Source organism: Anopheles maculipalpis, chromosome 2RL (genome assembly GCF_943734695.1).
Source record: "Anopheles maculipalpis chromosome 2RL, idAnoMacuDA_375_x, whole genome shotgun sequence".
NCBI classification, from domain to species: Eukaryota; Metazoa; Arthropoda; class Insecta; order Diptera; family Culicidae; genus Anopheles; species Anopheles maculipalpis.
Genome location: NC_064871.1, coordinates 97,688,465 through 97,712,468, shown reverse-complemented (window position 1 = coordinate 97,712,468; position 24,004 = coordinate 97,688,465). Strand labels below are relative to the sequence as shown.

The 24,004-nt window shown below is 43.0% G+C and overlaps 2 protein-coding genes across 2 annotated transcripts in view; one reads left to right on the top strand and one right to left on the bottom strand.

The window, feature by feature from the left end:
- The window catches only part of LOC126567981 (beta-1-syntrophin), a 52,269-nt gene that overhangs the window by 12,929 nt on the left and 15,336 nt on the right, over nt 1–24,004 (bottom strand). The window contains exon 4 of the mRNA XM_050224369.1: nt 7,829–8,041. Within this exon, the coding sequence (XP_050080326.1) occupies nt 7,829–8,041 (213 nt within the window). The remainder of the gene's footprint in view (nt 1–7,828; nt 8,042–24,004) is intronic.
- Nucleotides 1–24,004, top strand: part of LOC126568464 (MRG/MORF4L-binding protein) — a 99,628-nt gene that overhangs the window by 71,668 nt on the left and 3,956 nt on the right. The window lies entirely within an intron of this gene.

Sequence of the window (24,004 nt, the reverse complement as noted above, 5' to 3'; positions counted from 1 at the left end):
AGCCCTTGGGGCGACTGGGTATAACTGTACTCGTATATCGTTGCTTTCAAAGCAAACCTATTGGTCTGTTTTATTTCGACTACTTCTAAACTTTTCCACTTCAGTTTCATGTACTCCCGGCAGATTACACACCAGCCAGGAATAGCATAAAGAAAAGAGAAACATCAGACTCACACACAGCCAAATCATTGCTCTTTTCATGCTCGTTTATCATGGACGAAAAAGAAGATTTTTGTGCAAGGAAGGCATGCCCCCGATTGAAGTGGGATTTGGTGAAGAGAAAAAAAAAGTTTCTAAACAGAAGAATGCTGGTTTACTCCCGCTTTCCACGTGGGGCTGTAAGTTGATACGGGATGCAAGTTGATATGAAAAAGCACATCGACCATTCGCTCCACAATCCTGGTTTATGCTGTTGGATGGGAAAACTATTGATAGACTGTATCGGTGTTCCAAGAAAAAGTTGTTTAGTTTCATTTCATGCATGGAATCAAACGGGATTGGCTTGGGCGAAAAAAGTCTTCCGCTCGGTTTAGAATTTTTGCATTCGATTTAAACAATTATTTTTCTTATTGAAATAAGATGAATTCTTGCTTCAGTTCAGTTTGGAGTGCAACGATGTCATGGTACAGTTATATAAAATGATTGTGGTATGATGATACTAAACACCCGATCATGGTGGATATAATTTTCAATCGTCATTTTTGAGTCGGTATTCGTTGCAAAACTTTGCTTTAGAAAAATGCTGGAGACGGAAAATAGTTGAGCTTTGCTTTGCCAAGCGCATGGAACTTGGTCGAAAGCATTAAAGTGCTTACGAAAGAGAAAGGCGTTGGAAAAATGGAGCTGGATCCAAAATGGATGAAGTTCTTGAAGGTGTTCGGCGGGATAGACCGTCCTCCTACCTTTGTTCTCATCCGAGTGAATCTACAACGTTCTTTCAGTTAAATAAAAAAAACCTTTTCTCGCCAACCCATTGCGATACTTTCTAAACTGCGGGCAGATTCATTGTAGGTATTCAGATTTCTTTCACCTTGGTGCACTTTCAATCTTCATCCTTGATATACACAGGAACGAAAAATTTTTGCTTCCCCATAAAGGGTGCGGATAGACAAAACGGAAAAAATAAGCCACTTCACTGAAGGCAGGCAAGACGAGGGAGAGGAAAGACGATTTTATATGAAAAATAAAACATGAAACCGGAAATTACCCCATCTCATTTCTATCATCATATTTTCACCGTGCCCGTGTCAGAAAAACGCACCCCGATGGTGGCAGGTTACGGCTCTACATCCTTCAGCTTATACCGCTCTTTTTTTAAGCCAAAAACCATCTCATCGTGCACACCGATGGACGGTAGAGTAGGGCGTGATTTTTCATCCCTGTTCAGCTTTAAAATCTACAGACTGCTGGGGTGGAATCGGTAAGAAATGAAGAAAAACGACCCGGTTCTTAACACAGTACGAAGCACCTGAAAGAGGATGGCCGGATGTAGGGTAGAAATGAGATGGAACAGTGCTTGGGTGGGTAAAAAACTGCCTCGGCAGCAATTCCCGGCCAATCCATTTGCCGAGATTTCTAGCCGATTTTCTTCCGATTGCGTTTGTGGCGTATTTCCGGCGTAATTTTCCCCGTTTTGGTGGGCAATGGGAGGGAATTCTTTCCTTTATGTACGATGCTTGCAACTTACTTTTACAGGAGTAGTGTGACGGGGGTGAAAGAGAAAGAGAGGGATGTAGCAGGGGGTTGCGCTCGGTGGGTTGTGGTTTTACGCGGTTTTGCCTGATTATGACAAATGTGTGTCCTGGGATTTGCTACAGGTGTGTAAAGGACGATTTACGGCAGCACATAATGGCAATTGCTTGCGAACCGGGACGAATTTGTAAGTTTTGTATTGATCGGATCGGTTGAACGCTGGAAAAAGAATGGTTGAAAGAGGGTGCCTGTTGTAAAAACAAATTAAATTATGTTCTTGATACCTATTGCGATGTGTTTATATTTACAGTGAACGATGGAGGGTAAATATGTATATTTTTCTATTGTCGTTTTTCTTCTCTTCTCCGTATCGATCAATGGTTATGGATGCTTTCAAGATTTGAATACGATTTGCATGGAAAAAAGATCATGCAATAGTTCGGCTATAGTCTATAACCGGCATATTTGTAAGCTTAAGGGAAGTTTTTGCGTCTGAAAAGTTTCCCACAAACTTAATCGTCCGTTCAACTGAGGACGTAAAGGCATTTAAACGAGTCCACGCCGTATATTACAGTGGAAAGTTCCAGCACAGCGTTATTTTTTTTGGTCTATTCACCTCGCTCGGTTTCTCTGTTCAACGGTCGAAGGTCGCGTTAAGGAAAACTTGGCATTCAATGAAGTTGATGCTCAAAGAAAATGGGAAGTTTAAACAGATTTATGAAAAGGATGATGCGGCAAATTTAACTGCAACCCTCGCAATATGTTCTTTCGATATCGGTTATTTAACAATTATCTCTTCAGTGCCTTAATTGCGCCCTGCTAGATTTAATTTAACGGATTAGTAAGTTTAATTGAGACAGGCAATGTAGCATGTTTGCTTAATCCGGGAAACGTATTCAATGGATGTTGGCTTTAAAAAAAAAAGTTTCACAAAACTGATCAATCGATTGGAAATTGTTTTAACAAAGCTGCCGTTCGCTGCACGGACGAGCCACACCCTAGCCTCCGTTTTTGTGGGCCAGTTGCTTTTGTGGAGCTTATAGCATTGAATTGGGTTCACTTTCGGTGCACGAGCGTACATACGAGAAAAAGTTAGTTAGAGTCAAACCTCGGCATCTCTCGCTTGATTGTCGGTTTGTACACCGATGCACATTGTACGATGTTTCCCTGCTGAATTGATCTTGCAAAGCCAAGCACACACACACACACACACTCACACATATGTGTTGGCATCGTTCGCTGGTCATCGCTGAACATTTTATACTTTTGTCCGGCATACTGGTGAGCTGGTCCGGTGGTCTTGCCGCAGAGGAGCAAATGGATGGTTGGCAAAATTGAAACTATCAAATGTGCTTCAAAGCTTATTTGACAGCTTAATAGTGTGCGAGAGAGAGGGAGCAAATGCTAGTGTGTGTGTGACTTTGTGAGCGAGACCACGAATAGGTTTGAGTGGATGGAAATAAATCGAACCGATGGAGACGCCTGGTACTTTGTGAAACGAATACGATAGAGGCGCATGGTAGATCATGTGCAAGCGTATGAGAAAACACGCGAGTCGTTCACTAGAATATAACTCGGCTTGCTCAAACTGTTAGCATTAGATTGTTGCAGAGGGTGGACATTATTCACATACCTTTTAAGTTTTCTGGTGAATGTACTTATGATTTCGATCTGTAAGCGATTTAACACCTTCTGCATTTCGGGCGTATCCGTTCCTCGGATTTTGTTTCCCACCAAGAGACAATTTGTTATGTGTATCTACACTTTGCTGACTTAAAACATTCTATTTGCATTTTTCACTGCCTTTTTCTACTGTAATATTATGCTAGAAATACGTTGGGTAAAAAGGGGAAAAACTGTCTACAAACAGCGTACTGCATTCTTAGTCAAACTCCATGAGCAGCAAACGATCACAGACAACAAAGTTTTCAAGTCCCTGTACTGGCTTAAGGAACAAGCAACTCGACTGACCCGGTTTCGGAATTCACCAACCTAGGAGGCTCGTAGGACGGGAGGAAAAGAGGTGTTTTCCCGGTTGTAAAGCAAGAGCATGTAAAGTAGTGATTTATTCAAGATTTTATTATTTGCTTTATTCGCTTCTCGCCCTCCATGAGACGACCCCCACGAGGTTTGTGTAGGTATGCTGGAGGTTTTTTTTCTTCCCTGTTTGCTCCCTTTGCTAGTAAAACTTTCCATTTGCATAGAAAAAAATGACTCTCTCAACTGGTAGTGTCGTTGTGAGTTTTATTTTTCCCCGAAAGCACGAAGCGAAGGAGGAGCGCACTGTATGTTGTAAGTTGGCCAGTTGTGGAAGGATTCTTCAGCCTGCTTGCCGTTTCTTTTGAGACGTTGTTTGTTTTGAAGGCTTTATTCGTGTCGAGCGTTGGCAGCAGATAGCAAAACTGTAAATGTATACTGATTTTTCCTGGTTGGATAAAACCGAACCGTAGTGTGTAGTACATTGTAGAAGGCCGGATGACTCACTGGGAGTCGCATTTTATTAGCCATACTTTCTGCAAAACACACATCGTTTTGCGCCACGTGCAACTTCTTTTCAAATTTACTGACAGATAAACTGGTGGAGAGATTTTATGCGCGAAACATTTTCCATTTTATTGGAAATAAATAATAAATAAAATCTAGTGTATTCGATTGTTGATTCATATGACTCCCTATAGCAAAAAATTCAATGCGTAGAAATGGTTACACAAATCAAACATCCAATCAACTCTGAAGATATGTTAGAGGCTTGATTTCAATTTGATCTACAGTTTATTTTCCATTTTCCATCCATCTGTCGTTACCCTTTTGCAAGTGTATCGATACAAACATCTCCCAAGGGGTAGAACTAGATCAGCAAAATCATCCGGCAACACAGAGCTCGAGACGGCATTGAGGGCGAAACGGGACGGGACGAGCAACAAGATGTATTTATCGTTTTGTTTTATCTTTCAATCGATCGATTGCTCGGAGGGATCGGTAACGGATTTCGTCGACACTTCCTAGTGCCATTCGCAGCAAGTACGAGCAGGAAAATAAATGGTCCACCCAGGGCCACATGTCAACACCGACCGGAAGGCTGAGAGATAGGTGTAATCATCAAGCTTTCCAAGTGCTGTTGACTTAGTTTTCATGAAAGGTAATGTGCCCCGGTGCAATGGCAAATCTTCATCATTCGGATTCACTTTGAACACTTTCTTCGGTCAACGAGTGTCGATTATCGTTGGATTCATTTCGATTCGCTTGGATATGTGTACATTTGTGCATTCACACACTTCCTACCATTTACCATTTTAATTGTATGCTCAGCAAATTTAAAATACCATTCTCTCGATAGTAAAATGACGGATCGTTCAACGAGAGCCTCATTTAAATCCGAGTTATACGACTCAATTCGAGCTGGATAACACTCAAAGGCACACTTTATCCGATGCACTTTCATCATGCTGGCAGTTGGATGAGTTTGTGTTTGCAAATAAAAAACTTGGTCTGTCAACAAGATCGACAAGCTGGTTTATGTGAGCGCACGGGACACGTCCCGACAGCTACAGCCAAGACCCACATCATCTGTCGTCTTTCCAGCCCGGCTACTGCTTTTATCCATCCGCACTGAAAGACATATCACAAATAAATACCAAATGTTAGTTTAGAATATTTAGCTAAACCGAATTGAAATAAATTACGGAAGGTATTGAGCCAGATGCAGAGCTGTGTGTCTGTTTGGGTGTGCATATACTGCTCCTCCATCGACGGAGCAAGGATAACAAGTAGATGAGACGTCTTGCTGCTGGCATACGCTTTAGTTTCGATTTTATCATTCCAATTCGTCTTCTTCTGCCACAGGCACGTGCAGATAGCTGCAGAATGCAAATAAGAGCTTTGCTGAAGCGACCGACCCAATCGGTTGATCGGTCCAATTGCAATTTCTCGTAAAAGCTGCCATCATTGTAATCGTACGTGATGAAGTAGAACTGTGCAAAGGAATTCCTCAATGGATTTGTGGAAAAAAAATCGTCCTTAAATAGTTAAGAATCGAACCGTATGTTGAACACATTGCTACCAACAAAATGATTGGTTCGATTTAGTCTAGTTATAAAATTCTTTTCTGCTTACCAGTGGTAAGAAAAGTACCACATCCCTTGACGCTCCTACCTCAGGCAATCTATCAACAACCCTCGTACGAGATGTTGTGATTTGTATGCAAATATGCACTTACCTTAGTCAAGTTTTTGGGGTTAAATAAACAGCATACAAAGAAACAGATAAAAAACCTGAAGATCACACTGTCCTTCAACAAGAAAATCGTAACTGTTCTGGGAGGGCTAGAGATTACGAACGTACTACTAGGCGTTGTGCGGCCGAATGACCTGTTTGAAAAATTAGATTCAGTACTTCGTCAGCGAAAATCTCCCAATGAAATCGACGAATTGCAAGAGTGCTTGTGAAGCAGAGCAGAAAATGACCAGACCAATTTCGATCGATGCAAAAATCGGTCGGTTACGTACGAGTGCTACACTATCTGCTGACAATGCTGGTGTGTTTTACTGGACCATAAAATAACTTCCAGCACTCCTTCAACTTTTGCGCATCGAAGCTTTGGCTCGCTCGTACGAGGGATGGAGTGCAATTGATGAAAGAGCAATCAGAAAATGTCACCGGAAACTGCTTATCATAAGAAGTGGTCTTCGAGAGACTGGGAAGAACCGCATAAGGTCTCGAACGAACCCCCAACTGGACACACACTGCATGTTTTCCAAGGGATGTGTGCGAGTGTGTCATTAAGAAAAATAACAAGCAAAATCGAAATGAAACGTTGGCTGAAGAAGAAGCACTGAAAAAGAGAAGTAACCATTGAGGAACAAAAAATCGTGTGTGTCGCCGTCCAGGCCAGCGGCAGAAGCAACTGTGCACGAAAATAAAATCCCATACATAATCCTTAAGACATCAGCAAGCTAGCACCAGCAGCCGAAACGCCAGCAGCGATGCAGCTTCATTTCCGATCTTTCTTGGCGAGCGGGATTGAACGGGGGATGGGTTGGCATAAAGTGACGCTGCATAGCTGCATAATGACTGCAGTTGGTGCAGAAGTGATTGCCTTCAGCCGGTGCCGGGTTCGAGCCAAACCCCGTCCCGACCGGGCGACTGTTGCAAACGTTGACATTTGCGATGAGCAGAGCAGCTGGTGGGAAACCCGTCCGGAAGAATTGCCATCTTCATACTGCTGCGGGACAGTCCTCAATTAGCTGACAAACTTCCATGCAACCATGCAATATTTATGCGAATGCGAAATACAACTCTAGCAGCATGGATTACCGCCTCCGGTTGTCGTCCTAGTGAAGGCCTGGGTTTTGAAATAAAAACTGCCAGCTTTCCTTGTCCTCTTCGAGGGGGATGTTTTCGTGGGAAGAGTCGATGACTGGGAGGACGTTGAACGAAATCACACTCTATTACGATAAAGTGCTGCACTAAAGCTTCATGTTTTAGTGCCAAGCTGTTGCACGCTGGGTGGTGGAAAACCAAATGCTGTGAGGTCATGAAAGGAGGCTGTTGAAGGAACGCTGGTCGTACGAAAATTCCACATCGTATCCATAAGTTGGGACAGGAAAAGGCTAGTTTTGTGATGGTTAGTATTTTTATCATCATTTTGTAGTATTATTGAAACTAGACTGGCCATCTGTAACACACAGAGCGCTGTATCTATTTTAAGATGGACTGTGTTTGACTCAAACAGACCAGCCAGATGATGATGGCGTTTTGAAAACGGAAACCCGCCTGCATTGGAATGCCGTAAGTAGCAATAAATATTTATAATGGTTCATTCAACAAGCGCAAATGTAAACCAAACCCGAATGGTGCTCCGAATGAGCAGGGAAGAAGATCTGCTGTAAAGTTCAACTTTGGCGAAATGCTTCTACATTCATTCCTTACTGTTAGACTAGAAGATAATATAAATAGATCCAGCTCACCAGCCTGTTTTCGTTCTTTCTTTTCTATAAATCAAGAAACTCCAAAATTCTTCCGGTGGGATCAACTCGGACGGAACGTGCTCAATTATAGGATCGCTTCACCGCTTGCGTTCAGTCATATTCCATGCTACGCTGTGTTTGTTTAGCTAATATTGTGGACTTTAACTTACCGGGATCGTGGTATTTGAGATTGCGAGCCAAATGTGTTAGCTGAAGCGGGATGTAACGCGTGTCGGCCCGTGGTGGACTGCGCGGGGCAACACCGGGCGGTGAGGAGGCGTTCGGGCCGAGAGGACACAGGAAGGCTCGCTGCAGTTCCCAGCCCACCTCGGAGATGATGCTCGCCTTCCGGAAGTAGGGTGTGACTTCACGCAGAAATTTTACTGTAAAAGAGAGCGAAAGGTAGGAAGAGAGAGAGAGAGAATGTTTAGCAGAGAATGAGGTAAAAAGTCATGTGAAATAATCGCTAGAGAAATACTGAGAAGGTCAGCCCGCAAGGCTCGAATGATAAGCCAGCAGAAGTAAGGGGTGTACTAAGCGGAAGCGGAAGTTTTATCAACCCTTTTCTTCATCACTGACCATCAGGAAATATGTTGGAAATGGGAACTGCCTGTCTAGAACTGAACCGTTGCAGTAAATTAGAGCAGTTTTGCTTTTGTGCGGGAAAAAAGGGTTTCCGTACGAGTATGCTTTACTTTGAGCTATTAGCAACATTGATGTGAGTGGTTGAACGTATGTTAGAAAAAGCATGCGGTCAATCTAGACGATAAAGTACATTTACTGAAGGGTTCCTTTGCGATGGTTTTGAAATTGATGATGATGAGCTTCGCAAGGATCGTTAGCATTATTTATTTCGGGTAAGCCTTTTTCCCCCTTTCGAAAGCTCCAACACTTGCTTGGCTGATGCCCATTTGATGCAAAAGAAAATGCTTTCCAAGGAAATTCTTTTCTACTTTTTTGTCCTTCCCTTGTCTCTTTAATCCTTCATAATGTCCAAATGCATCGCATAAGGGTACTGTGTGGAAACTTTATTATCGGGTGCATAAAACGGCAGCGACCTTTGCACGTCCTTTCGAAGCCCATGAAGCCAATGCATCGTGGTGGTGCATCGAATTCAACAAAGCAACGGAACACCAAACACACACACACCCGCACCCTTTCCGTATGCTGTGTCAAGCATAAATGTTCATGGCACTGTAAAATCGGAGATAAGTGTGCTTTTTGTTATGGATCAGTTCTTTCTCTTTAACCTTTTTTTCTATCTCAACTAGTTGTATGGACAAGCATTGCACAAACTGGTACGCGTGTGTGTGACTGTGTTGTAGAACTCATTCTCTACTGTTTGAAGACTCTTTTTCGTTTTTCCTTGTTGCTCAGGTTTAAAATTCTTATTTACTTCGCGTAAGTCGGTCTTTCCGCTATAATCCTCTGGTGCCTTGTAATGACAGAAGCAAAAAGTGAGCGGCACAAAAAGTCCCGAATCATCGCTGTTCAGAGCTTACACTGAGAAGACATAAAGGGATGGAGAGCTCTATAACGTCATGATTGTCGAGCAGCTTTCGACGGTCCCGCATATGTGATCTTTTCGCACACAAACCTACAGGGAAATGATTATCCGTATAATTTTCTTTTCAGGTTTTTTTTTTCTTACACACACTCACACTGTAACTTGCACTAATGAGCGGCCTGCCCTGACGGTTCCTTCCAAAAAAAATATGAAAATGTTCCATCCAGTCTGAGGATAAGGTAGTAGCGTGTGAATGAAGCTTGTGCAATGAAAGTTTTCACCTTTACTTTTCGGGGTTTCCACCCGGTTAGATCATATGCAAACGGGCTCGTTCGAGGTAAGCTACATGGCTAATGAAGTGTGTAAATCGTTAAAAAAAACTCTCAAATGACATGTACAATGAAATTGTACTGTACTTATCATTAGCAGACATTTTAAAACTCATTCTAACTTTTCTATTTAAAAGTACTGGTGGTTTTGTTTTCCAAAAATAATTTCAAATGAAATTGCTTTGAGCTTAGGGGAGAAGGAGTTGATAATCAGCATCAACAGTACAATCCCTATTGTTGCCAGACGCTTTATGGAGCTTCTAATCTATTCAAACAAACTGTAATCATCCCGTCAATGCAATGGGGCAATGCTAGAAGTGCTTAGGCAATTTATTGAGCATTTATTTATCTTTCCTGATGTTTGATGCGCTGTCAAAGCATGCATACGTTATCATTTTCTGTCCAATCCCGCCAGATGCATTCCGAAAGTACACAGCGGGACACTCTATACATACACAGATTCCAAACAAGCGTTCATTCCAATCATTTCGAGTAAACATGTCTATGAAAATGCAGCTTACAGCGCAACGGCATGCTTACGAGTGCTCGTAAAATATATGAACTTCTCACTACAGATCATGTTTCAGAATTTATGTGCTTTGCAATTAGATGGTTGTGCGGTGGCAACAGCATGCCAAGGGTTCGCCTTTGAAGGAGTGGTCCAAACCTCTGGTGGTGGGTAAAGTTTGCCGTTGTTTAATGCCTTTACATGAGGTCATTTTCATTTGCATGTTGCTTCTCTTCGATGGGGAAAGCGAGAAAACACCAAACCAACCTGGGAAGATGGAAGAAAAGTCCCGCAGAACCTTCTAGGGAATCGTTAGAAGTGCAAATAATCGTAAGGCTCTTGGCTGTGTGAACCTTCGATCACTGGCCAACGGTAGTCGGATTGCTGAGTACGTTTTCAATTATACCCACAATATTATTCGAATTGGTCGTAAGTGAGTAGTGTATGGTTTCTATTTTCTAATCCATGAATCGATTCATTTCATCCCGATCTCGGGCAAGTGTGCCCGACGGTACCCCCCACACGTGCCAACAGAAAACTTTGAGTTATTGCATTGGGTTCTGCGGCTGGATACTGCAGTGTTTGCAACTTCTGGCAGATACTGAAGAAAACGAGCTACCGGGTGAGCTGTTGTTTCTAGACAGTTATTTGCCATTAAATGAATGCACCAAATGCTAAATTGACCTTTAGAATCCTTGTTATTAGAGAATAACCTGGGCAGAGCTGTGGAAAAGTGTTGCACTACAACTTGATGCTTCCTATAGGAACTATTCTGTAGAGTATTAATTGGAGCTTTAAAAGAAGGTAAAAGAACACTTAAAAAGCGAGTTGCTGGCTATCATCGGTGTTTTATTCCGGTTTCTGCAAAAGGATACTGTGTCATGAAGTGTCCCCACAGAATTCTAAAGCTTTATGTCTGTTTTTACGATTTATTGCAGAAATGGAAGCTAAGTCCACTTTAGAATCTGTCACAAGAGCATTGTTTGCTTTCACACAATTTTTTTTGTTCACTTCATTTCCATTTCCATTTCCCAAGCAAAGGAAAATCTGATTCTCGACTAACAAATGTTGAGCATCCTTCAGGAAAATGCGCAAAAGAAGATTACTGTCATGTTCTTTTCGCTACCATTGGCCTTTGTTGTTGCCATGGTGAGTAGGATCCATTTGTGCTTTACACTCGATAGTCATGGCCGATACCGGTTAAAACAGCTTTTGTATTGATACTGTATAGGGAAAAATAGCAACTGTTAACCTCTGAAGCTTATTTTTACAGGTCTTTACAAACTTAAAGTTACCAAGCGAGTGATAGTGTTATAAACATTGAAAATAATGTATCATAAGATATTATAAATTTAATTATCAACTGCATGCAAAGCGATAAAAGGATTCCCTTTGTTATCCTAAAGCATCTGGCCGCTTGCCGCAGCTATTGCAGTTGAATTGTAACTGGCCAAAAACAATGACTGACCCTAACAAAGATCCGGCCAAACTACAACCTCATTATTGCTCTTTACCAGCGCAGTTTAAACGCAAAAATACAAAAATACAAAGTTAAGTCATAAATTGTACCGCCATCACCCACAACCCACCTGTTTAGCGTCGGTTCCGTTCCGATGCACTCCAGTTGTACGGTTCGTATTTCGGTACAGATAAGGCACCGATACTGGGCGAGAAACGAAAACACGTGCCTCAAACTACCTTACTGTTAAGGCTAAGTGCAATGTTTTTCCTCCAAACCGAACAACTAACCTCGCGTCTGTGGTTGATTCACACAGTTTTGCAAATGTTGTTGCATTTTATCACGGTGGAGCATTACGGTAGACCGGAACGGGAGGATACACAGCACATCATTAAGGAGAATGGGCGCAAAGTATCTTTGCGAGAGTCCAGGTAGAGTTAAAGGAAAGCTCGATTGCAATAGAATTGGAGCAGTTATAACACCTTAAAGAGTATAACCGTTCGTTTTGAGTCCTTCGGCGCTTTCTAGCTATCGGAAGAAACTGAGCAACGCTTCTACCTTGCTGAAACGTGAATAGAAAACTGTTAGGCATTGTAATAATACCAAACACATTAACATTCTCCATTGGTCTGAAGAGAGTTCAGGTGAAGCAAATGACCCAGCCACCATCATCAGCATTATTTAGAAAGGCTTTTTGCGGTATTACTTTCGGTAGGAGTAGGAGTCGCAAACATTATCTGGTATGCCTGAATCGTCGATCAATGAATAATGCATTGTCAGTGAAATTAAACTAAAACTCATGTTTATAGTAATTTTATAAGTTATCCTGTTTAGAAAACTTTGCACTATCCTTAAAGAATCAACCATTTGATGGAGAGTTTACTAAACGTATAATGAAAAGGAAAAAAGCGCAACACTTTTCTATGTCTTGCCTGTGATAGCTCCTATAGGACTGATGCAATGAAACGAAAATTTGTGAGCAATTGAAGAACAGGTAAGTTCTTTGATAAATTATGCAGTAACAGCACTCGGAGTGGGTTGGTAAATTCTTCGAGGTGAGTAACTTGTTGGAATATTCCCGCTAAAAAATAGAGATCAAACACCGTTTTCGTTTTGACATCAGAGTACAATCTTGTGTGAGGGCTCCTCTAGCCTAAGGGAATGCTGGGGAGGGACTTAAGTTTGGAGAGCTTTCAAGTAAGGTTAGATTTTGTCCATTATAATTTAATTGTTTGTGGGCGAAGAAAGAAAAATGGCGAAGTTCTTCAAATGAGTTAACTTTACACATTTGAATAAACAGCAGGTTATTACACCATCAACGTTTGTTCTTTTTTGGGTTTCCCATGGATCGTGGCCTTGTAAGTCTGAATGTTTAGGAAGGCTTTTCCTAAACAATTTTGTTAAGTTGAAACATCCTCTTTCTTTAGAAGAGAGTACTTCAAGATACATTTTTATCAAAAACTCTTCTCTGTGTTTATTGCTAATAACAAAAGCTGTGAAACAATACACAAATAGGCTTGTCTTCGTGCTTTTCATTTTAATAAAAATGTCTTTCCTAGATGCACCAGACGTAGGAGCAATCGAGAAATAAGGAAAAGGGTGCCAAAAAAAGGGTCACGCTAGTCCGATAAGAGGACCGACCGTCAACCGACACAACAAGTTGCTTGTTTACGCCGACTTTCAAGCACCACGGCTGGCCTGTATGATGGTTTGCGTCCCCAAATCAAAATGATCGTCTAAGAAAAGAACAAAAGCAAGCACCAGAGAAACAACGGCAACGAAAACTGCCCAATTATGCCCGCAAAAGCTGAACAGAGAAGCGAAGGATGTATCTCGCGACCGGAGAAGGAATGGAAAGTTGTGGGTCAAAAATAGGGTGAATCCGAAGGACGAGAGCGCCACTGCTGCAACTCCGTAGGAAAGGACAAAGCTTAGCATCGCTTCACTGCGGCTTTTTGCGACTCGTAGGTAGCTCATGCGTTTTTTTTCCCCCTTGGACTATCTTTCTCTCGCTACGCTATGTTGTCACCCGAGAATGGCCTCCCGGACGGTAAGAATAATGGCTACCGAAGTGTTCCGGAATTCGGTTACACAAAAGGCAGGCAAGCGCTAACAGGGCGTGTGGCGTACGGGTGATGGAAAACAAAGGAAAAACGACACTGACAAATTAATACAGAAACAACAGGACGCGCGGAACCGTGTCGGGATGGGCAGTTTTTAGGAAGTACGATTTCAACATTCAGCTTGTCTTCTTTCTCGTTTTGCACTGGGGCCTGGCCGGAATATTGGCAGTCTGAAAGAGATTGAAAGAAGGGGGAAGGAAGTTTTGTCTCGGTAAAAAAAAAAAAAATAACAACCGGAGTGGAAAAGATGCCAGCACGAACCAATCCAATTGCTCGTGGGGGAAGTTTCTCGTTCCTTCCTTTGCCACTGTACTTTGCACACACACACTCTCTCTCTCCATCTCTCTTTATCTCTCTCTCTCTCTCTCACACACTCATTAGAAAAAGAAGATGGCCTTTTTTGGGGCTACATTGCCATGTCCTCGGACCAGTGGCTCGTTACCCGGTAGACAGAAAAGCAGCAGCGTTCCCAGATTGGGAGATAACGCGCCCATGCACAAAGGTTAATAGAAACGGCTTGCTTTCGGCACGGTTCGGTTCTGCGGATGGGGGCTAGAAATTGTTTCACTCTGTGTGTTGCGGCTATTTCCGAAACAGTTGTTCCAACAGTCCTTTTGAACCGTAAGCACCTTTCGTGTGTTTTCTTGTTCGTTGAAAGATTTTTTTTCCTGACGTGAAGCAATGCAATGCAATGCATGGAAAGGAAAGCGTCCAAATCGGTGGAAAGCTTTGAATGAGCGTTTTTTGTTTTCCTTTGCTGGTGAGGTTATTTTAAATGGAAATACTGTCCTTCTTGTCTGTACACGCACGTCCTCAAGGAGAAGTAATTTTCCTTATGGCTAGATTCAATATGGCACGGAGGGTATTTGTGTGCTAATATAATGATCAAATATCTTATTTAAGTTTTCCATTTGTTGCTTTCGGTGAGGGTTCGCTGGGTAGAGATTTAGCAAAGTTGTACGTCGAATCCTACGAATCATTCTCACCAATGAAGGTTATTTTATATTCTCTGAATGTGACTGTATGGTTTAGTGAATGAAATAGTTTTAAATAACGTTTTATTATTTACGTGTAATAAAATACATTAAATGTATCAGCCGCAACGTATCGATTTATGTACGCCACAGCATAAAAGACAGAACAACCATCAAGCAAGAATGCCGATCAGCTTCATCACATAAGCGAGCTTTTTTTTTAGTTTTGTTTTCCGCTCTGTTTTCCGGAAGCTATGGCTGTGGGGCCGTGTGCTTCCGGTAGATCGAATTTAATCCATCACTGTCGCCAACCGAGAGCGAGAAAGCTCCATTATGCTGGCACTCGATTCCACTCAATCGATGCTTCACCAACCCATACTGATGCGTGCGTGTGCGGTTGGTCGGATGCTTTGGAGTGCGCTACGCGAACAATCATCATTGTTTCCAGTTTTGTAGTGGCCTTTTGTAGAAGTGTGCTAGTAATCGGCAGGCGGAAAAGAACACCGATATGGGGGAATTTTAAAAAAATATTTTTCACACCATCGGAGCCCCGTGAAAAACAAAATCGGCGATCCCCTCCCCACTGTGTGTGTGTGTGCTTAATCCCTGCCGTGTGGCACAGCTTCCTGCTGGGAATTGAACTCACTGTGCCAGGAAGAAGTGTTTATGGCTTCCATTTTTTTCGTCTGGATGCTCATCCTCATACAAGTAAGTGATGGTAGTTGACATATTTGAGCGAAAGATACCACCACGTCCGCGACGCATATCGCATCTGGTGTCATTAATTTAACCATACTTCAATTCAGTTGTCTCACACGAAGGGAAAAAAAGCCCGGAAATCGAGATTCGGTAAGCGATGAAAACGAGGTTAAGCGTGTATGAGGCAGACACGGTGTTCCTTTTATGACGAAACAGTGCCATAAATGGATATGCGGTATGCGTTAATTTACGCACGAGCACATTTGCCGCACGTTCATTGTCGTTGGGCGTCGTCATCGAATGGCTTTCGCAAATGAAAGTTTGTTTTTTGTTTGGTGATTACTTGTTGCAAAACATAGGCGTATGGGCATATCAAAAGCCTTAAATTGGATCTTTTCATTCCCTCTTGATATGTGCTTTAGCATGTGCTGTTTTGTTCGGAATTGTCGAGAAGCTTTGTTGAAGCAAGATAAAGTATGATTCGGAGAAATTAACGAAAAAAGGAAGAGGAAAATGCAATCACATTTTATCGATCTTTATTATGCATTATTGAAGGGCATACAGTGATGCTCTCGAAAGCAATTCACTAAGTTCATTAGCTCGCGTACACACTCCGGACTCGCACTCGCATACACAGCGTTTTTAGCGTACTTTAGATCCCGGAAATGCCTTTGCTTGCTTGCCAGTGATAAACTCATCTCAATGCAATGACTCCAACTCGTTCAGCTGCAATAAACCTACTCCCAAGGCTACTGGACTGTAGTTAAATACATCGAAAGCCAGACGGTGAATAATTGCGGTCCGCTGGGAATGGATGTCCGGAAAATGAATGTGTGTTGGCACATTTTGCTGGGTTGGGTTTCTACAGCAAATGCCGAGGAATCAGCCGACTGGGTCACTCCTGCCGGCTGTTTGTAAGCGAAATATGTAAATCACTTAACCCGTCGTACATCAAACCGACCGAGCAAATGGCTTGCAGGCACCATCGGCAACAGTTCTGCTCGAGGGTAAAGCAGCGCTAGGCCTTTTTTTTGTTGCTCTACATCGATCAGGAACAAACAACCGAAACATCTCCGTGCAAGAAATTCCCTTCCCGAGGGCTTACGCCTTAACTCGGACGCTGATGTACCGTTGCAAAACAACACTCTCTGGACAGGGCCGGTGCGGCAAAGGCAACCAACAAATCCAGCTATCCAGCTGGAAACGGTGATTGTGAGTGCGATACGTGTAGCGCACACCACTGCCCGGAAGGTGTGAGTCCTGTTCTTAAGCTACCGTTCGCCCACCAGGATAAGGAAACGGCTTTGAAGAAGCATGCTCCTGGCCGGATGGAAACGGATGGTAAAAAGGTTCATCAATTATCTTCCTGGATCTGTGGCTCGCTTGCAGCAAAGCCTTGGCATCTTAGCGGGGATTTTAGGAAGGACCGCCTTGGAGCGTTTCTACGAGATGAAAGCGTAGATTGTTGGGGATATCATATTTATGGCACTTGCCGACAAAATGGATCCTTTAACCGGTCGAAGGATTTTAAGACTACTGCCAGAGCACCTTCTTGTTTGTATTGATTACATTAACCATACGAAAAACTGACTCATATTCGCCGCACTCGTATGTAACGATCAATCAATGAAGAAAACTGTGTCCAGTAAAATGATGTATAACAGCTCACTTGTAGACGAATAAGTGAAACGAAATAACCACTGTCAACCTTCCGCTCGAGCACGATAAAAGCTGTCCACCGTTCGGGAGCCATTCATTCTATTGAGCAGCTGTCACCTCAGATGCCAGCTGGGAGACGAGCGGAGACAACGGCAAATCGTGCAAGTACTCGACTGAATGGTGAGGAATATTCATCATCGTGATTTATCCCATGTATGTCTCAAGAGATCACCGTCGTCGTTCGTTCGCTCGTTCATCGTGGTGCGTCTCGAAACGAAATAAAACGCTCCATTGCCCAATGTGGTGAAGGAGCTTGGTTTGTGTCGTTCCGTTGTCCCCGTGACTTCTTGTAGATGCGTGATTTCCCCATGGTACGACCACCGTAAACGACGAACGTTCCACACCGCACATCGTCGCTGAGCTTCTTGTGCGCTCGGCGTAAACTCATCTGTCCCCGTACGTACTGGAAATAGGAATCGTTTATGCCAGCGCTACGTGTCGTCGGTACCTGTTCGTGGCACGGAAGTGACTGTCACTGGCGCTACGATAGAGAATAGCCCACTGCTGGCGATGAGAGAATGGTCCATAAATGGGGAAAGGGAAAAAAAGGAATTCAACGCGAACGGTGCTGTGCTGTAGCACGGTGTTTCACATGGGAAAGGTGGGTCTTGCAGTGCCTTCCCGAATGTTCCAAATTAGAGGCACTTTTCCAGAAACCCCCAACACACAAACACACGCACACATTCACGCTTCTCGGAGGTGCTTCAACCTATTCGAGCACTGATAGTGACAGCTTCCAAGCGTCCGCAAGCTTGACTTTTGCTAGCAATAGAACCTTCTTACGGGTGTGTGAAAGGCGACTCCACTTGATATAGAGCATTCAACAGAGAATCTGCCCACTCATCCTCAAGACAATTGAAACCGTCAAGGAACACGAGCCCCGGGTGAAGAACGGAACGCTTATAGGTGTGGAAATGATGCTTAGACAAGCGGACAATTCCTATCAAGCAGCAGCAAAAAAAAAAAGAACTCTGAGCAGGAGCAGACAGGTACGCCAGTCGGTAGCCTTTTGATACACTCTATTTGGGGTGGAATCTGCATGATGATATATGTGCGAATAGCCCTGAACTTCACCCAAATAGTGTGAGGTGTTTGGGATTCGGTTGCTGAATAGTTTCACGGCAAAGAGAAGCGAAAGGACCCTCTCAAAAGACAGTGCGCCTTTTGTCGACATTCTGTGGAGGAAGTTTGTAAGATGATCTACATGTAGTAGGTGAGCGTTTGGCGCAAACTTCCAGGCTTCACCAACAATAATGCTTCACCATTTTCTCGAGCTGATGATCCTAACCATCTAGAAAGATTGCTGTGAGGGTTGGAACTGTGTGGATCATAAATTAAATCACACTCGGTTGCTTGCTGCTTCTTCACTGGACGTACTGTACATAACAAAGAGCCTTTAAATGTGAGTTTGGAATGCGTGATTTGTCTCAGCTAGGCTACAGGCTCAGTGGGGCTGTGGTTGCATTGTCGTGAAATTTGCAAAACTTGTCAAAGAAAGTCTCGGTGTGTGGCTTAATTATTCTCCAAAAGAAGGTCAAATTGAAATGATTTATGGAAAATTTTAGCTATGGGATTCACGAGTCCAAGATGTAATATTTATCAGGTGACTGATTTTACAGATATTGAATAAAATTTTAAACATGAAACGAATGATTGGGGGGATATTAATGAGAGCTTAACTGGTTTTCAGAGAAAAACGCGTGCTAATAATCCTTTAGCATTGTCGGTAGGAGAGGAAATACTGAATAAGTTTCAATTCATGGCAAATTGTAAAACCTTTTGCCTTCCGGGAGATAGATTTGTTCCCTTCCGAGAACTATTCTTTGTATTCTTTTGATGTTTCAATTTGCTTTACATTTGATTCAAAGTAATTCATCTGAAGCAACACAGCAGGAAGTATTACCAGGAAAAAATTATCAATTTTTCTGGGTGGTTGTAATAAACGGATACTCTCCATTCTTTTGTATAACATTTACGAACCACCACTGAAAGTAGATGAAATAAAATATTTTACACAACATATCTAGAACTAGCTTGTAAAGTATTGTACACTATAAAAATACTATACTTCCCAAAAGTCAAACACACTCCTTTTACTTAAGCAACGTTCTAAAACAGATGTACAATGACGTTGGAACCTTGTTGCGTAGCACCTTTGCTGAATATGATGTGGTTTCCTGCATTCTTTGCCAAGCTGAAAGTATCTTCAATTGTCTGCCAAGGTGTTTGATAGAAAGCTTTAACAGTATATGTTACTATTGTACATTTTTCGCCCGTTCGTCTTGAGAAACTGTTACACGACCATCACGAGAACCAGACGAAGCAACTTCGTCGTATGCTGAAGTGCTTCAGCATGAAACGAAACACTGCCAAGTCACCTTTCCATCACTTGGCTTGGTTGAAGCAGAAGCTTTTCACTCTTTTGGTTCGCCTTGGTGCTTCGCCAGAATTCCAGTGGTGGTTGTCTTATTTTCCACCGAGTCGAAAAGATGAAGCTACGATGATTCAATTAGTGAGCGAAATTCGAACAACGTCCTCGGGCAGGAGTTATGGGAGAGCATAGTACTACTGTAACATGGTTCGCACAGCATTAAATAGTGTCGATGAGAGAGATGAATGGTAGAAGGGCTTTCGTTCCCTCTTCTTCTCTCGGAGGAAATTTCTTCCCGAATTTTACTTTTGGATTCCTCGAAATAACTCCCACGGAAGGATAAAGTTGTGTATGAGGGATGTGAGTGGGTGAAATTTTTAGAACCTTCACGTAGACAGGAAAGGTTAAAAAAAAACACATCATCCTTTTCTTATTTGCTCGCTTTTTCCCCAAGTCCAGAAAGGGGAGTTGGGAACCACCTGCGGCGAGAAAATCGAATTTTCGTATTCTACTCATCATCGTACCGCGGAGGTTTTCTTGTATGTCACGCGGCTGTAACGCTTCCTCCTTTCATATTATCGATTCTTGAAGGATGCTGAAGTCCACACGACCACAAAAGCGCCGGTTTGTTGAAAGCGAAGGATGGGAGTGCCATGGTATGAATTTTACAACACCCTTCCAAACCGCAGTACACTTCAAGCGTGCATCAAATTTCAGGCCACACACAGAAACATGAGCGACAGACTGAAAGCCTTCCCGTCAATTTGTTTTCCAAACTCACATTCTTACGGAGTGGAGCGAGCTTTAAAGCGCCCAAGAAGCGTGCCTTGTACTTTGGAGGGGGTAGAATCCACTCCTTTACCTTAAACTCTCTTCGACTCCCTGGAAGAAGTATCACATTCGACAGAAATTCGAAATACAACACGAAGACGCCATCTTCTGGCATGCTGGAGAAGCCTGTTCCGGTGAAAAGGGAATACGGATGGGTTTGCTTTCATCGACAAAAAAGCCACTTCCGGGAACAAGTGGCTCGACTACTCGCGAATTCCCGTGCTACACACCTATTGACCCAGGCCAGGTGTTTCAGAAACACACACACGCATAGAGAAGAGCTTCCGAAAGGGTAGCTTAGCGCGTACTTCCCATCAACCGTAGAACAGCGGCCCAAAATCGCGTGTCTTTCTGGCGTGTACGATCAGCATGTTTGCGTCCATGTGAAGATGAAAAACAAATTGATTTAATGCTGTTGCATACGGAACGAGCTGGTGGCAGGCCGGTGGAACACAGAAACGCGAGTGGTGTGGTTTGTGCGCTATTAGAAGACATCTAGATTTCGAGCGGTTGTGGACGGATTGTGGTTGGTTTGAAAGCAAGCGAACTATCGCTACATCGTGACATGCTAGTGTGCTTATCCGTACGGTGTACACCACTCAACATGACCAGATTTCACTCGGTCGAATTTGATCAAAATGATGCACTGGTGGATGAAAGCGTTGGCAAACGGATCGGCGACACTATCCGGTTTTAATGCCTCTTCATCGATGCTGTCCGAAATGGAACCGATGATTACCGGCTGATAGCAAGCAAGCACCCTTAGTCAGATCACTCTCGTGAACGTGTCGCACCTCCGCTTTGGGTAGCGCAGCTTTTCCACCGACATTTTAGTGGAAGCTCACTTGCGTACAAAAACTTTCCCGAACGGTATTTTCGATGGAAGAGCTTGTTCCAGGAACACCTGATCTCACTCGGCAGCGTTGTACTGGTGTGGTTTACTTGAACCGATCCAATGAGCCACAAGGTGGCAGAAAGGTTCGCAGGAAAAGTGTTTCGACAAATTATCTAACCACGTTCTCACCCAGTTTCTCGTCTTTAGTTCAATTTTGGGATAAGTTTTACAAGTGGTTCTATCTTCCAAGCGATTGCCGAGGGGATACGATCAACTGTTGGTATGTGAAGCTTGAAAGTCTTTTAGAAAGCTGTATGGGTATTTGCATTGAAGATTCTTTACGGTGGAAATGCAAAATCCGCTCATGTTACGATGTTCCAAAAAGCTGCAGAAAACTGGGTTGATGATGGTTGAATGAAAGCTTCCATCTAAGTATTGACATTATCGGTTCTCAAGAGCCATTTTCTGGGGCTGACAAAATATGACAACAACGGCCAAATATAGGAATTCTAGGTATTAGGCAATCATTAAAAGCTGTTAACAAAAATAATCCCCTTTGACACAATTCTCCTATCATCAGTAGTAGAAGCCTCTTTTGTTCAGAAACTCTTCCTTCCGACTCCATCCCATCCCCGAGCACAAAACTAATTTCACAACTCACCAAACATCGTTTGACACTTTTGAATCAGTTTCACAGATCACAAAAATCAAACGCCATGTCCCATCGGACACCGCATTCCTTCAATTGGGGGGTCGGTTGGTGGATGCGCCGAGCGTCGAAGTAAAGCTCAACACTAAAACATCTCCCGAAATCTGTCGTTTTTACTCGTTCGTTTGGCAATTAATTTTCTAGCTCATTTAAGTTTTATCGACCGGCCAGACCGGGTATCTATCTCCATCTCGGACCGATGGGCGCGTTTGTTGTGAGGCTTTGAAATTTCGTTCGAAACATATTCCAATTTCTCAACCAATCCTTGATGGTCTGGGCATTGTGACCTTTTTTTTTTTTGAGAACATTTCTTTGTTGTGGAGACATTAAGGATTAGGATATTGTACCGATTTTTATGATGATGAGTTTGTTTTGTTCCTGTTTATGGGTGAAATAATTGCGATATTGAAGTCGCATGCCAAGTTGTGGCAAGGTTACCCCAACTGGTTCCGTTCTACGCTCATCTTAGTTCATTCTCTCAAATTATCACCTTCAACCGCCTGGATTGGCCTGGTCCGTGTACAAAAGTGCTAAAACTGGAAATGATGTGGCTCTGTCTGACTTGTGGCCGGAAGGTATTTGTTCGCTGCCAGTTTGTAACCGAGTGCCACTAATCAATCTTACTTGCCGGCGGGCCTTACATGACTTTGGAATTGATTTTTCCACAGGTCCGCTCCGCTACACAGCGCTGGAGTTTTGTTGGGTAGGAAAAACCTTTCCCGTAGTGATGGATGATGCTACACGAACGACGCCATTGAACACCAAGTTGTGTGTCTGGCATAGTTTTCATTCATTCCGAAAACGCTTGAGGTATAATACCTTTCCTTGGAAACAAGATGTGGAGCTGTAAGTTGAGCGCGTGTAGTTGAACCGAAAGGAATAGTTTACTTCGTAGAAGCAACTACAAATTACTTCAGTTTGCCGAAACCCGAACTCGTTTGTCTCGAAGTCTAAGGTGGAGCAATCAATCAGTTACGGGGCGGATCCGGTGCATCCTCTTTGGGTTTGGTGGCACCTGTGCAAAGATAATTAATTGAAGTGCTGGGTTGAAGCTATGCATCGCTGTGAAAGTTTGGCAAGTTTTGGAAGCTGCTTCATAGCCGATAGCTTCAATATATTCTTCGCAAGGCATAAGGCAATGGAATGGAATAAATAAATTATTAAATAAGCTCAAATTTCTATACACTCTACTTTTTTGCATACTTATCTCGCAACTCACTTCCTTTATCAATTTGTATGTGTCCTGGCGAATAAAGGACAGACCCCAAAACCTACTAGAATATCTGGTTCATTTGAAGTGACCTACACTAAAAGAGCATGCACTAGACCGAAAAGATTAATGATGGTTGATGGACAGATAAACAAAGATATCAAGTCCTGATCGTTGCTTCTCCACAGATCGTTCTCTCGCTCTCGCAGAACTGGAATATCCTTATATCTTTTCAGCACATAGATTCGAGTGCGGCTCCATCCGTCCGTCCTCAAGCAACTAGCTTGTGATGGGCAGACAGCGTAAGAAGGGCTGTCATGTACGAGTAGTGTGAATTTAATCACAGTTTCGTCCACCGTCCACAATATGCATGTATGGGAGGCGTTACGGTGGTTGAAGCAAGGTTCTACCCACACCCCATCAGGTTGACCGAAAAAGTGAAAGAAGAAAGCAAAAACCTCCCAAGTGTCATCCTGCACTGAACTGTAGTGCTCTGCTTCCTCGTTCGCCATTCATCCATCATTGGATAAAGGTTGGCCGTGATAGAATTAAAGATTTATGTACCGAGCGACCGAGCGGTGTGGGCCATTCATCATGCCGAACTGAAGATTTGCTTCCACTGGCAAGCGACAAAATGGAGGCGTCGTCCGAGCTTTTCATCGTTGACAAAGTCTTTGTACTGCAGCTTCCTGCTTCAACTGGTGCAGTGGAGTGAAGCAGATCGAAGCAAATAGAGTGTGGTGTGATCGTCGTCTCTATTTGCCTCAGTATATTTCTACTAACACCTTCTGCGGGTTGTTTGCAGTGGGAACGTTACAGTAGGTCGCAAATAAATAACGTTTCATTATAATTTAGCTATACAGTAAAAGAATACGTGACGTAAATTGGCCTTCCATACAAAACCTTTTTATTAATTTTCCCTCAAAAAACATGGTGCACATTTTCGCACCCCAAAACCAACAATTGGGCTACCGCAAAAAGCAAAACCCAACCCACAAACGTACTCGAAAGGGCCAGGGTTGGGACGATATACGCAAACTAGCTTGGTTCTGCTTTTAATTTTAAGTGTCGT